We start from the raw sequence: 15,291 nt of genomic DNA, 5'->3' as shown, positions 1-15,291 counted from the left end.
ATATCTGCAAGAACTACCATGTGGTATGAAGAAAAAAGAAGTTGGAAATATGGGCCCAGTAAGGTACACTAAAGATATGAGAGAAGTTGTTAGCAGCATGCCAATGCTTGTAGAACTCTGAATGTGCAATACCAGTGATGAACTGTAGAGGAACATTTGGAAGATGGAAGATCAGAGGTATCAAAAAAATGACACGTCAAGCATGATAACTCAAAATTAAGAAAAATGTTTGTACAAGTTCTGATTGTATCTCCCGTTGCTGGGAATGGACACTAACTATAGGTAGTTTTCTAAAACTAGGGGGTGGATAGAAAGCCAATTTAAATTATTTCATTTTAACAGCATGGAGGTGGGAGCTACAAGTTTAATCTATATGTTGGGTGGCTGTTTTCCTTCGGGAAGCAGCAAGTCTCAAATATATAATTAGCAACATGATGGAAGCTAACTTTAAGAGGGAATTGGACAGGTTCTTGAATGGTGTAAAGATCACATGGTACAGAATGATCTTTATAGAATACTTTGGTCTGTTTTCAATTACTGCTGAAAATGTGTTGCTGGAAAAGCACAGCAGGTCAGGTAGCATCCAAGGAGCTGGAGAATTGATGTTTCTGGCATGAGCCCTTCTTCAGGAATGAGGAAAGTGTGCCAAGCAGGCGAAGATAAAAGGTAGAGAGGAGGGACTGGGGGGAGGGGCGTTGGAAATGCAATAGGTGGAAGGAGGTTAAGGTGAGGGTGATAGGCTGTAGTGGGGGTGGAGGCAGCAAGGTCAGGAAGAAGATGGCAGGTTAGGAAGGTGGTGCTGAGTTCGAGGGTTGGGACTGAGACAAGGTGGGAGAAGGGGAAATGAGGAAACTGGAGAAGTCTGAGTTCATCCCTTGTGGTTGGAGGGTTCCTAGGCAGAAGATGAGGTGCTCTTCCTCCAGCCATCGTGTTGCGTTGGTTTGGCAATGGAGGAGTCGGTTTTCAATTACTTGAGAAAGTCAAAGATACATTGTTCTGCTTCTTATTGCCACCGATATTTCTGTTAAGAACCTATGCAGCAGATGCAAATTGCTATTTGGAAGTCAATGGCTTAACTCAATTAGGAATGCATGGTTAATTCCCTTTATTTTACTGCAATGAATTTATTACAAGATAAATTACAATAAATATGAACAGTGTTGTGCATTCTTTTAAAAAAAATCTGTTTTTCTATATAAAACTAACCTTAAACAACATACTTTATACAAATAGATAATTGTGCAAATATTTAGATTGTTATGGAGCAAAACTTAATACTTTTGATTCTTGATTTTTTTCTAAAAGAAAGATCTTCAAGGAATCAAATAGTTCCATGTGGCCCTTGGACTAGAAAAATGGCCAACTGTCTGCATCCTAACTATTGCTCAGAATATTTAACAGCAACACAATTAATTTGCTTCAGATATTTTCTTTACTTCCTTAAATAGTATCTAGCTTTCCACTTGCAGGAGATCAAAATCAGAAAAGGCCAATATGACAGAAGCTTTAGATCACATCCTTCTTTACTGTCACACTTTCATTCAGGGTCATTTATCAATATATCTATATTAATTTAAATGGATTTATAACTTAATCAGAAGTTATTAACTGAATTGAAATAACTTAGAGGAATTTATTTGAAATGGGCATTTAAAGTTAAGTGTAGTAGTTTAAAAAGGACTTGTATCACCCACAAATCCAAGGTACATAAACATACTCAAAAGTTAGAAGACATACAAAAGTAGCAAATTGGAACTTGAACAAAAACAAGCAATTTGGAATCAATTGCATTTCTCTGGAGATAGGTCTAGCCTTTCTTCCCCAGGTCAGCAAAAGTTAGAGCAAACCTGGGCACACAAACTCTCCCTACATCATCTATAGAAATCAGTGCAATTGTCCAACCAGTCTTCTCTGCTCAAGATGGTATGACATGCAAAATAAAATTGCCATCACAAGAAGTGAGCAAAAAGACTACTTGAATATACCCAGATAACTGATCTCAAAGTTTTAGTGTTGTTCCAACATTGTAAAAAGTTCAAATTCTTTCGATTCACATATAAATTTGCCTATAATCAGCAACCATTGGTAATTTGGTCCAGCCCTCATTGCATAGCACTATACATGGAGAAGGGAGAAAATAGATGGGGCCAGTCTTGCTCCAGAGAGTTAAACTCCTAGATTTCCGATCGCAGCTACTGGAGATGAACAGTTGATCGAGGCAGTAAGGTTGGGGGTGGGGGGGTGAACAGGTGTACACAACATATTACTGGCAAATATTTCTCAGACAGATTCAAAACTGTGGAAAAATGCCTATAGCAATAGTCTCCCACTCAATGGAATTTCTTTTTAATGGGAGGCCAGTTTTAGGATTACTTTTTTTTTTAAAGACATAAACAATTTTGAATGCCTGAATTTTAAAAAAAACCTGACCTCGCTAACTTCTGAATTTAACAATGATTTAGTTCACTTATCTCAATACAAATGCCTCAGTTACCTTGGGAACTGCATCTCCCCAATGCTACTGTGCCTAGTTAAGTTCCAAAATGATGAACAATCTCAATATTTCTGTGTAATAATTAAAGCTCACACATTGATTCTAGGAAAGTAAAATAAATTGCATTCATAGAATGAAACTAAAGTTCAGTATTCTGGTACCTTGGAAGTTAAGTGTCAATATTCAAGTTACCATCAGCAGAGCACCAAATGTTTCAAACTGTGCAGCCACAAGAGCTTCAATTCAGCCTTTTAGCACTCCTAATCTAAGTCATGACAGTACATTCAAACCATACAGGTCAGTCACCTTGTTAAAGATCAACTATAGAATCAAACTCTTCAAACATTGCCTGTTCCTGTGAAGTTAGTGGCTGGAAATCAGAAAATGGAGAAAGGATTGGTCTCTGGGATGTGAACTCATCATCAAAGTTCTGGACATCAAATGGGCCCCTTATTTTTGGCACAAATGGTGGCGTTACTCTTCGAGCTAATAGGGCTTCCCAATCCATTTCCTGTGGAACAAAGTTATAGATCAAAATACAGGTGAAAAGTTAAAATAAAAAAATGAAAACTACACAGGACAGCAAATAAAAGCACCTAATTATACCTAAATGTGCATCAGTAGCATGTGCCTGTTACTAACCTTGAAAAACATCTCCTTTTTCACCTCTTCTGCATCCTGATCACCAGCCCCCAGGCGATGTTCTGGATCCTTTCTCAGAAGCTGAAAAATGAGGGGGATAAAAGTGATATGAAAATTATATACTTACTTTTCTCTCAAATAATTTTTCTGATAAGCTGTACATAGATCAAGAGTTGAAACACACTCAGACTGACCTTTTTTATAGCTGAAATAGCCTCTGTAGAAAGGAATCGTGGGTAGCTGACTTCATCATTGACAATGCTATCAAAAATCTCATCATCATCATCTCCTGGAAAGGGGCACTGTAAATAACCAACAAACAAATTGCTTTCTGTATTCTATTGAACACGGTGGATGGGCAAAACGTAGTGGCAAACACTAATTCATATCTATTTTTATTACTATTTTTAATTAATGATGATTTTCCTTTAAAGAATCATGCCAAAAGGAACAAAAAATTTATTTTAAAATTCAGAACAGGTTAATTGCATAACAGGTGGCTCAAGAATCACATTAGGTAGTTGGAGCAGATCTACCTGCTTTCTTAAATGCTGTGACAGTCTTTAAAAGAAAATCATGGGAGGTGGGGACATATAAAGTCAGCATTTTCAGCTCAACTCCAAGTTCCCTGAAGCGGATGGTGAGCATCTCCTTGAGCCACTGCAGTCTAACATGGCAGTTTTTCACTGAACTAGCTCATCGAGCCATTGAGTTCAGAGAACAATTAGCAATGCTGAAAGTCTGGAGTTACATATCAGATAGATTATGCAAGGAAAGCAAGTTTCATTCCCCAATTAGTGAACTAAATTGACTTTTACAACAGTCCAGCAAGTTCTGGCACCAACCTTTAAATTCAAATGTATTCGATTCCACTGAATTGGAATTCCCCAGTTGCTATATAGTGAAACTACCATCTCTGGATTATTAGTCCAGTAATAAACATTTTGCAACTGTATCCAACATTGACCAAATTTAGGTTTACGTACTCCCAACTCTTCACTTAGCAAACAATCTGCAAGGGCAAGAGGAACACATACAATTTCCTTGCCATTTTCCTTATTGTGTCAGCACTACACTAAGCTCCTACCCATAGCTGAAATTCAAAATCATATTACAGGATAATAAGAATCTGAGAATTGGCAGGAGTAGGCAAATCAGCCCCTTGAGCCTGCTCCGTCGTTTGATAATATAATGGCAGATTTCACCTTAGCCTCAACTCCACTTTTCTGCCTATTCTCCATAACCCTTCAACCCATTTCTCATTAAAAGTCTATGGACCAATATCCACTCAGAATTCCAGATTCACAACCCTTCGAGAAAAGTAATTTCTCATGTCTTAAAATCTGCTGCCCCTTATCCTAAAACTAGACAATAGGTGCAGGTGTAGGCCATTCTGCCCTTCGATCCTGCACCACCATTCAATATGATCATGGCTGATCATCCTTAATCAGTATCCTGTTCCTGCCTTATCTCCATAACCCTTGATTCCACTATCCTTGAGAGCTCTATCCAACACTTTCTTAAATGGATCTAGAGACTGGGCCTCCACTGCCCTCTGGGGCAGAGCGTTCCACACAGCCACCACTCTCCGGGTGAAGAAGTTTCTCCTCATCTCTGTCCTAAATGGTCTACCCCTTATTTTTAAGCTGTTCGGTACTTACCCATCAGCAGAAACATGTTTCCTGCCTCCAGAGAGTGTGTCCAATCCTTTAATAATCATATATGTCTCAATCAGATCCCCTCTCAGTCTTCTAAATTCAAGGGGAGACAAGCTCAGTCACTCCAGTCTCAGTGTAAGGTAATCCTGCCATTCCAGGAATTGACCTCGTGAACCTATGCTGCACTCCCTCAATAGCCAGAATGTCTTTGCTCAAATTTGGAGACCAGAACTGCACACAATACTCCAGGTGTGGTCTCACCAGGGCCCTGTACAGCTGCAGAAGAACCTCTTTGCTTCTATACTCAATTCCTCTTGTTATGAAGACCAGCATGCTATTAGCCTTCTTCACTATTGCTGTACCTGTATGCTTACCTTCATTGACTGGTGTACAAGAACATCCAGATCTCTTTGTACTGCTCCTTCACCCAAATTGATTCCATTTAGGTAGTAATCTGCCTTCCTGTTCTTACCAAAGTGGATAACCATACATTTATCCACATTAAACTGCATCTGCCATACATCTGCCCACTCACCTAACCTGTCCAGGTCACCCTGTAATCTCCCTAACATCGTCACATTTCACCCTGCCAACCAGCTTAGTATCATTAGCAAATTTGCTAATGTATTACTAATACCATCTTCTATATCATTAATATGTATGTAAAAAGCTGCAGACTCAGCACTGATCCCTGCGGTACCCCACTGGTCACTGCCTGCCAGTCCGAAATGGAGCCGTTTGTCACTACTTTGTTTCCTGTCAGCCAACCAACTTTCAATCCAAGTTAGTACTTTGCCCCCAATACTATGCATCCTAATTTTGCTCACGAAGGTCCTGTGTGGGACTTTATCAAAAGCTTTGAAAGTCCAGGTACACTACATCTACTGGATCTCCCTTGTCCATCTTCAGAGTTACATCCTCAAAAAATTCCAGAAGATTAGTCAAGCATGATTTCCCCTTCATAAATCCATGCTGACTCTGACCTATCTTGTTACTACTATCCAGATGTGTTGTAATTTCATCCTTGATAAGAGACTCCAGCATCTTTCCCACCACTGACTGGTCTATAATTTCCTGATTTCTCTCTCCCACCTTTCTTAAAAAGTGGTACAACATTACACACCCTCCAATCCGCAAGAACTGATCCCAAATCTATCAAACTCTGGAAAATAATCACCAAAGCATCCACGATTTCTCGAGCCACCTCCTTCAGTGCCCTGGGATGTAGACCATCAGGCCCCAGGGACTTATCGACCTTAAGTTCAGGTCCTTCAGCCACTGTTACCTCAGGGAGGTTTGTTTGTGTCTTCCCCAGTGAACACACATCTGAAGTACCAATTCAATTCTTCTGCCATTTCTTTGTTCCCCTTAATATATTCCCCTGTTTCTGTCTTTAAGGGCGCAATGTTAGTCTTAACCATTATTTTGCCTTTCACATACCTAAAAAAGCTTTTACTATCCTCCTTTATATTTTTGGCCAGTTTACCTTCGTACTTCATTTTTTTACTCACATTTCATAAAACAAACTGCTCACCCCTGGAATCAATCCAGTGAATCGCGTCCAATAGAACTACACCTCTCCAAGTAAGGGGACAAAATTGTAAGCAACACTCCTGATGGAGTCTCGCTAATGTCTTGTACAATTGAGCAACACTTTCCTACTTTTCTTTTGTTTCTTTAAAAATAAATGCCAAAATTCCATTTACCTTCCTTGTTGCCTGCTGCATATGCATACTAGTTTTGTGATTCATGCAGAAAGACACTTTCTGCACCAGATTTCTTTGAAGTTTCTCTTCATTTAGATAACAAGTTGCCTTTCTATTCGTCCAAACAAAGCGCATAACCTCACCTTTACTCAGGTTTAAACTTCATCTGCCAAATTCTGGCCCATTCACCAAGCCTATTCATTTACCATTTATAAATGTCTTATTTCATTGAAACTTACTTTCCCACCTATTGGTCCATCATAGGTATTTACCTACACAACACACTGCTTTGAGAAACAAAGATCTCACCTCTCCCACCAGCATTTCATATACAAGCACGCCCAGACCCCACCAGTCAACAGCTCGTGTGTATGAGGTCTCAGTCAGCACCTCTGGAGCCAAGAACTCGGGGGTTCCACAAAATGTGTTTGTGTGATCGCCAGAACCCATTCCTGCAACAGAAGTATTTAAAAAGAACTTAAGTCACACATATAGAATGTAACAGCCTATCAGGATCAGTCAATCTCAGTCCCTAAGTTCAATTCCTTCACCTTCAATAATATCAGTGTTCAAAGTGGGGGCTATTTTTCAGATTCCTGGGGCATTATATCCAGTTCTGGAGAATATGGGACCAGTCCAAATCAGACAGGTTACACCTAGGTTGGGCCAGGACTGATGTCCTAGACATAATTTTGCTCAAGTGATTGGGGAAGCTTTAAACTAAAATGGCAGGGAGATGGGAATCTATGCATGGAGTCAGAGCAAGGTAAATCAAGGACAACAGCAAAGAACAGAAAGGGGATTAAGAAAAGTAATACGCAGAGAAATCAAGCACCAGGATAAAATAGGGACATGGTGAAAATTAATGGGAACCAGAAAAATAATGTTAAAGAGACAAATCTTATGGCTTTGTGCTTTAATGTGTGCAACATTTGCAAGAAAGTCAATGAATTTAAAAATTACAAATAAATGAAAACATATACAGTCAGGATTACATACACAAAAACAGGGTGATGAGAGATGGGAACTGAACATCCAAGGTTATTCACTATTTAAGAAGGACAAAGAAAAGAAAAAGAATGGAGTTGTATTGCTGGTTAAAGAGGAAATTAACACAATAATGAAGAACAATATTAGCTCGGATGTGGAATCTGTATGGGTAGAGCTAAGAAACACCAAGGGGCATATATAGATCAAAATTTAGGGGTGATTTTGGAATAGCATTAAACAGGAAATTAGAGAAGTTTACAATAAAAGGTATATCAGTAATTATGGGTGGCTTTAGTCTGAACATATGTTGAACAAATCAAACTAGTAAGGAGGAATTCTAGAGGTATACGCAGGCTGGTTTTCTGGACCGATACATTGGAGAAACTAAAAATAGGTCATCCTTGACTGGGTATTATGGAATAAGGAATAATTGGCAACCTAGTTGAGAGGTCCCTTGGGGATGAGCAACCATAATATGATAGAATTCTTCATCAAACTGGAGGGATGTAGTTGATTCTGAGACTATGGTTCTTACTTTAAGTAAAATAAATATGATGATAGGAGGTGGGAATTGGCTATGATAGTTTGGGGAATTTTATTTAATGAAATGACAGTTTAAAGGCAATGGCAACCATTCAAACAGTGCATGGGTGAAGGGCAACAATTGTTCATTCCTGTCTGGTGCAAAGGCAAAATGGAAAAATGTGGTCAAAGCATTGATTGAGGGAAACAAGAGATGGCATTAGATCCAAGGAAAAGGCAGATACGTTGGCCAGAACAAAACAGACCTAGAGTGTGGGAACAGTTTAGAATTCAGCAAGAGGAGGACAAAAGATTGATTTAAAAAAAGGGAAATTAGAGTACAAAGAGTAAGCTTGCGGAGAACATAAAACTGACTGTATGCAAAGAGAAAATAAATTAGTGAAGACAATCACATGTCCCTTAAAGTCAGGAACATGGATATTTTTAATGGGGAACAAAGAAATAGCTGACCAACTAAATGTATACTTGGCTTGGTTTTTAAAAAGGTGAACACAAAACACACTCACTAAACCAGCGTTTGTGGGGAGAGGAATTGAAGGAAATCAGCATTTGTAGAGAAAAAAAAGTGTTGGGGAAATTAATGAGATTGAATGTACATCCCAGAGTACCTAAGGAAGTGACCCTAGAAATAATAAATGCACTGTGGTCATATTCTAAATATGAATGCAGGGTAGCTAGTATAACCCATCCATTTAAAAAAAAAGAGGAAACAGGGAATTATAGACCAGTGTTGTAGTGGGGGAAAATGCTAGAATCCATAATAAAATAATTAATAGCACAGCACTTGGAAGCGAGCAGCAGAATCAGACAAAGTAAAATAGATTTACACAAGGGAAAGTCAGACTTGACAAACTCCTGGAATGTAAGGATTCATTAAATGGAATGTGCAGGGTGGGAGGTGTGCAGCAGATGTGGCTTATTTGGACTTCCAAAAAGCTCTTGACAAACATTTACCAGACTGACTCCCGGACAGCAGGGTTCACATAGGAGGAAAGGTTGAATCAGTAAGGACTGTATTTGCTTGGGGGGGGAGGGAATAGAAGGATAATGGGATAAACCGCTGGGATGATGAAAATTTCTTCACTGAGGGAATGGCTGAGCCTGTGGAATTTGCAACCACTGAAAAAAAGTCAAGACCACAACATTATATGATTTCAAGAGTTGGATATAGCACTTGGGTCTAAAGTGATCAAAGGATATGGAGGACAAAGTGGGAACAGGCTTATAACTTGGATGGAGAAAGGGAGGACTGCAGATGTTGGAGTTCAGAGTGTGGTGCTCGAAAAGCACAGCAGGTCACGCAGCATCCAAGGAACAGGAGAATCAACGTTTCGGGCAAAAGCCCTTCAATCAGATGAGACGTGGAGCGCCAAGAGGTTGGAGAGATGATCAGTCAAGATCATAATGAATGGCAAAGCAAGCTTGAAGGGCCAATGGTCTACTCCTGCTCCAACTTTCTAAGTTTCTATACAAAGACAATTTTTACCGAAGCCACCTCTGATTTGGTCCTGTCAGTCAGTTAGTGACTAGGACATCATTAACCACAGTTGCTACCTGATGAGTAGCTTTCAAAAGCTCTCATATTATCTAGACTGTCCCCTCTAGAGAGCCCTCCTTTGGTAAAGAATGTCATTTTTGGTTTGAAGTTTTACTGTTCTGAATCAAAGTCAGCCTTTAGCTTAAGTCCACCTTAAATTCATCTATTTTTAGGGCAATTGACTTTCTCGATCCATCATCTCCCTGTAACTTTTATGCAGTAACAACATATATTCCTTTCCCTCTCAAAAGACTTCCTTTTCTCTTTAGAGATTTGACTCTGACTGGGGATGTGATTCTGCAACACCCTAGTACCTTATCTGATACATATTCCTTGTTTTAGAGCATTGATAGGTGAGTAGGATCTGGCTATTCACCTATGGAAAGACAGTTGCATCCAATGCTCTTTCATTCAACATTGGTGTACTGATGCCTATCCAACAGGAGTACCTGACCAGAAATGGGCTAATTACTGATTTCTACCCCACCCTTCCAAATGCTAGAAGATAGTCACCAAGCTGGAAGTTAGTGTAACATAATACTTACAATGAAAACCCCTCTATCCACTCTGCAATGAGAGAAGCTGATGGACCATTATTTAGAATGCAGTCAGATGTACAGCATGGAAACAGACCCTTCGGTCCGACCTGTCCATGCCGACCAGATATCCCAACCCAGTCTAGTCCCACCTGCCAGCACCCGGCCCATATCCCTCCAAACACTTCCTATTCATATACCCATCCAAATACCTCTTAAAATGTTGCAATTGTACTAGCCTCCACCACATCCTCTGGCAGCTCATTCCATACATACACCATCACATGAAGAAGTTGCCCCTTAGGTCTTTCCCCTCTCACCCTAAACTTATACCCTCTAGTTCTGGACTCTCTGACTCCCGGGGAAAAGACTTTACCAATTTACCCTATCCATGCCCCTCAATTTTGTAAACCTCTATTAGGTCACCCTTCAGCCTCCCAAGCTTCAGGGAAAAACAGCCCCAGCCCGTTCAGCCTCTCCCTATAGCTCAAATTCTCCAACCCTGGCAACATCCTTGTAAATCTTTTCTGAACCCTTTCAAGTTTCACAACATCCTTCTGATAGGAAGGAGACCAGAATTGCATGCAATATTCCAACAGTGGCCTAACCAATGTCCTGTACAGCCACAACATGACCTCCCAACTCCTGTACTCAATACTCTGACCAATACAGGAAAGTATATCAAACGCCCTCTTCACTATCCTATCTACATGCGACTCCACTTTCAAGGAGCTATGAACCTGCACTCCAAGCTCTCTTTGTTCAGCAACACTCCCTAGGACCTTACCATTAAGTGTCTAAGTCCAGCTAAGATTTGCTTTCCCAAAATGCAGCACCTCGATTAAAACAAAAACTAGGAATTCAATGGTGGTCACCTTTTTGGGTTTCATACTTTTCCTAAGAGCTTCACCTTAAACAATCCATGATGTGACAGTTTGCTTACTTAATGGGAAACAAGGCATTTTACCTTCTTTACAGAGCCCAAAGTCACCAATTTTAATATAACCTTCAGCATCCATCAACAAATTGTCCAATTTCAAATCCCTGTGGAAGACAGAGGTGAAAACTTAGGCAGTTTCACATCTACAGTTATGTTTATTGCAATTAAAACTAAATAATACTTAGATAAATTACATACATTCTGGCAGGTCGTCAGTCATTTCCTCAAGGCATTTCAAAATTGCTTAAAATGCCAATACTAATTAATTTTTAAAAACTAATATTGATGAACTGAATGTGTAGGCACAGCATACTACATGGTCAGGAGAAGGATGCAGATTTAAACTTGCAAACCATCAGATGTCACTTTTAAAAAATCAGAAGTTTCCCTCAATTTCAACTTCAGCAAAAAGAATCAGTTTCCACAGAGGTTTCCACATTTAGGATCAATATATCTTTACGAAACCGCATCGGTGGAACTAATGTTTCTTCCACTGCCATTGCTGTCTAGCCAGAATTCCAACCCAGCAGAGACTTCCATCTAGTGGCTAGGATGGAAGTTACCAATTTTCTCAATTACAGCAAACAGCAGCTAAAGCTAACGTGATCTTCCAATCCTATGAAGTCTAGTGTTCCAATGAAGAATTTTCAAACTTCAAACTAGTGTACAAATTTTTCAAAATGATTGGTCTTGTTAACTCTTCAAGCTCAATGACATACTTAAAGCAGTTACCTGTAAACTATATCTTTCTTATGTAGAAATTGCAATCCAAGGATAACACAAGCTGCATAAAACCTGGAAAAATACAATAAAACGTCATCTCACTAATTCAAGTGAATTTGACTATGTTAATAAACGGACTCAGTTGACATATTCTTATCAAAACTTATCTACAATTAATTTAGCATTGTTCTCAAAGATGTCAAATTTAGTCTAAAAATTCCATTCTGCCATTGAAAGTGCTGGCAGTGTATAATTTTAATCCCAATTTAGGGGTTTCAAAATTTGTTATAAAGATGTGAGCATTGCTGGTTAGGCCAGCATTTACCTCCTCTCACCAAATGCCCAGAGCACACCTAAAAAAGTCAACCATAGTGCTGACAGTCTGAAGTCATGGCAGATTTCCTTCCTCAGAAAAGGACATTAGTGAATCAGTTTTTCCAACAATCAACAATGGTTGTATCCATCATGTTAAATAGCTTTTTGTTGAATTCAAATTGTTACCATCTGCCATGATTAGATTCATACTCTCATTCCAATTAGCCTGGAATTCTTGATTACGAGCCAGTGACATTACCACTACCCCACTGCCTTCCCAGTTGGTTTCCACACCTCTGAATTCCAAGAGATTTTGGATATGTTTTAAACATCAAATTTTTCCACATCCAATAATAAATTCTATATTTTCACATGCTTTTAACTGAACTTATACATTTCAGTTTATTATTCCCTGGTTCTCTATTTTCATTCAATTATTCCCCTTCATTAGCTTAAACACAATCAGATCACACCACCAGGAACATGTTCTATTTAATGTGTGTGAGAACATCACTGGCAAGGCCAGTGCCTTTTAGAAACACCGCAATCCACGAGTTGTCGGTACCTCAGTAGTTTGGTAGGGAACATACCATATTAATGTGAAACATAAGTGTACTTAGTGTCTCAGGTAGCTACATCATTTCATCCCATTATTTGTACAAAGGTTTCTTCTCTTCCCTCATTGCAGCAACCATTATTTACCACCTCTGGCTACCATTGACAAATGAATCACCTGATTATAAACCAAGTATTGGACATTGTAGTTTTGGTTAAAATAAAGCAAGGCAGTTGTGGTAGAACTGTAAGACATGACAATACATAGGCAAGAGTTCAGGTAGGTACCAAAATATTTATCTCAAAAAAGAAGCATCACTTATTGGAACAGGCTACTGGCAACTGTAAAAAGTAGGATTGCACAATAATCCATTAAAAAAAGTGCTTTGGCACATTCTTGCTAGAACTTGATAATTCTGTGATAAAGCTCTGCATTTGATAAGTCACAACTAACTTCAATAATTTACTAATCTTGTTTGTGTATTTTTTTCCAAGTTAGAATTACCACTAATTGGGAATTGAAGTGCACAAGATTCCCCTGGTATAAAATTAAATGTGCCAGATTGCATTTTTTCATCTTTCCTAGTGTCTGCATGAATGTCATCTATTTTATACTCCCTTAACATGGAATTAAAAATTTTCAAGTCACCCAGGATGTGGGCAGGTTTGTGTGTTGCCCATCCCTCATTGTTTGAAGAATGCAGTTTTTAGCAACTTCAGCTAAAAATAATTAATAATCAAGTCACACTGGAATATGATTAGAGTCACATCAGATGACAAGTACAGGCAGATTCTCTTTTTTGAAGGATAAACATCAGTGAATCAGTTGGGTCTTTGCAACAATTAAAAGCTTAGTAAATTTTATTGGTTAGTTTTTATAAGGTTCAAAAGAATTGAATTCAAACTGACCATTTAAACTCATGTTCTGTGTTACTAGTCCAAGTCGCTGATTTAGGGAGTCCAGAAATGTAATCACTACCACACAGTACTGTGTTTTATCTGAATGAATGGCTTGTCCATATCACAATATAATACATGGGATTAAGTTCCATATTCTGATTGAGCACTTACCTAGCTTGGGGTTCAGAGAAGACATTAGAACGAATATGCATCATTAGGTCTCCTCCAGGTGCATACTCCATCACAAAGCAAACATGATTTGTAGTTTGAAAGCAGGCAAAGAGGTTCACAAGGAAAGGATGCTGCACAGAGCTTACTGTTTCAAAGATGCGCTTCTCACACATTAGGCTATAAATAGAAAGAATACATACAGTAGGGTTGAGTTTGAGTTCAGTAATTTTCATTTATATACACATTTTAGAAAATCAAATAGCAATTTAATTTAATAATCTAATCAATAAATGATACCTATTATAATAAGAGGTCACTTTAAACTTTGAGTGAACTGCTTTTCACATACAAAATACATTGTGAAATGCTCACCTTTAAAGTGGTTTTCTCACACATCCCTCATCTAGTTTGCGATTATTTTTCATAACACATTTGTTCACCCCCTTTGTAGTTATGTGAATAGAGCTAAAACACTGAATCTACCTGTCAATGTGGAAAATTGTCCAGATGTATCCTGTCCATAAAAAGTAAGACAAATCCAACCCAACAAATTCAATTTGCAGTGACGGAGGTATTGTTGAAAGCACTATGAAGTGAAACCTAACCCAAAATGAATTGGTTATTGCTGTTATGTCAGAGTATTGACAAGTATTAGCTCTTAAATTCAATCTTTCTACCAATAAAAGCAATGAGGTCATGTTGCAGCTGTTCAGCCGCACTTGGAGTATTGGGTACAGTTCTGGTCACCGAATTATAGAAGGATGTGGAAGCTTTGGAAAAGGTTCAGAAGTGATTTACTAGAATGTTGCTTGGTATGGAGGGAAGGTCTTAAGATGAAAGGCCGAAGAACTTGAGGCTGTTTTCACTAGTCATAAGGTGACTTAATTGAGACATGAGATAATCAGAGGGCTAGTTAGGGTGGACAGAAAGCCTTGCTCCCCTCAGATGATGATGGCTAGCACAAGGGAACTTGCTTTAAATTGAGGGGTGATAGATATAGGACAGATGTCAGAGGTGGTTTCTTTACTCTGTAGTATGGGCATGGAACACCCTGCCTGTAACAGTAGTAGACTCGCTAACTTTACAAGTATTTAAATGATCATTGGATAAACATATGGATGAAAATGGAATAGTGTAGAATAGATAGGCTTCAGAATGTTGCACCGACCTGTGGAACCAACAAGGGACGAAGAGCCTATACTGCGCTGTAATGCTCTATGTCCTATGTATGGCTTCAAGCAGTGCTCGGAAATTTTAATCAATGGGAATCAAGGGGATAATTCTCCATTGTTTGGAGTCATACCCATCACAAAAGGAAGCAGTTGTGGTTGTGGAGATTACCCAAGACATCACTGAAGGTTGCTTCCAGGTCCAACCTAGGTCAGAAGTAGGATGTTCACTGCTGATTGGTGCTGAATTATTCAGCACCATTTGGAACTCTTCAGCAAATTAAGCAGCCAGGTGTCTGCATTCACTGAAACCTAGATAATATTCAGGAGTGGGCTAATAGATACGTTCTAAATCAGTGTTTAGAGACATTACACAACTGTGCAGCAAGCAGGACTCAAACCTGGGCCTCCA

General features: G+C 39.0%; 1 protein-coding gene across 2 annotated transcripts in view; it reads right to left on the bottom strand.

Annotated features, from left to right (window-relative positions):
• Nucleotides 1–1,169: 1,169 nt before the first annotated feature.
• Nucleotides 1,170–15,291, bottom strand: part of LOC132825939 (serine/threonine-protein kinase N2-like) — a 53,339-nt gene continuing 39,217 nt past the window's right edge. For both annotated transcript variants that reach the window (XM_060841598.1, XM_060841599.1), the window contains 7 exons: nucleotides 13,711–13,887; nucleotides 11,779–11,841; nucleotides 11,074–11,150; nucleotides 6,810–6,952; nucleotides 3,331–3,438; nucleotides 3,137–3,217; nucleotides 1,170–3,005 (listed from right to left, as the gene is read on the bottom strand). In XM_060841598.1, coding sequence (XP_060697581.1) covers nucleotides 2,805–3,005; nucleotides 3,137–3,217; nucleotides 3,331–3,438; nucleotides 6,810–6,952; nucleotides 11,074–11,150; nucleotides 11,779–11,841; nucleotides 13,711–13,887 — 850 coding nt within the window. In that variant the 3' untranslated portion in view covers nucleotides 1,170–2,804. The remainder of the gene's footprint in view (nucleotides 3,006–3,136; nucleotides 3,218–3,330; nucleotides 3,439–6,809; nucleotides 6,953–11,073; nucleotides 11,151–11,778; nucleotides 11,842–13,710; nucleotides 13,888–15,291) is intronic.

This window comes from Hemiscyllium ocellatum, chromosome 21 (assembly GCF_020745735.1).
Source record: "Hemiscyllium ocellatum isolate sHemOce1 chromosome 21, sHemOce1.pat.X.cur, whole genome shotgun sequence".
Taxonomy (NCBI): Eukaryota; Metazoa; Chordata; class Chondrichthyes; order Orectolobiformes; family Hemiscylliidae; genus Hemiscyllium; species Hemiscyllium ocellatum.
The sequence above is the reverse complement of the archived record's forward strand: the minus strand, read 5'-3'. Positions and strand labels throughout refer to the sequence as shown.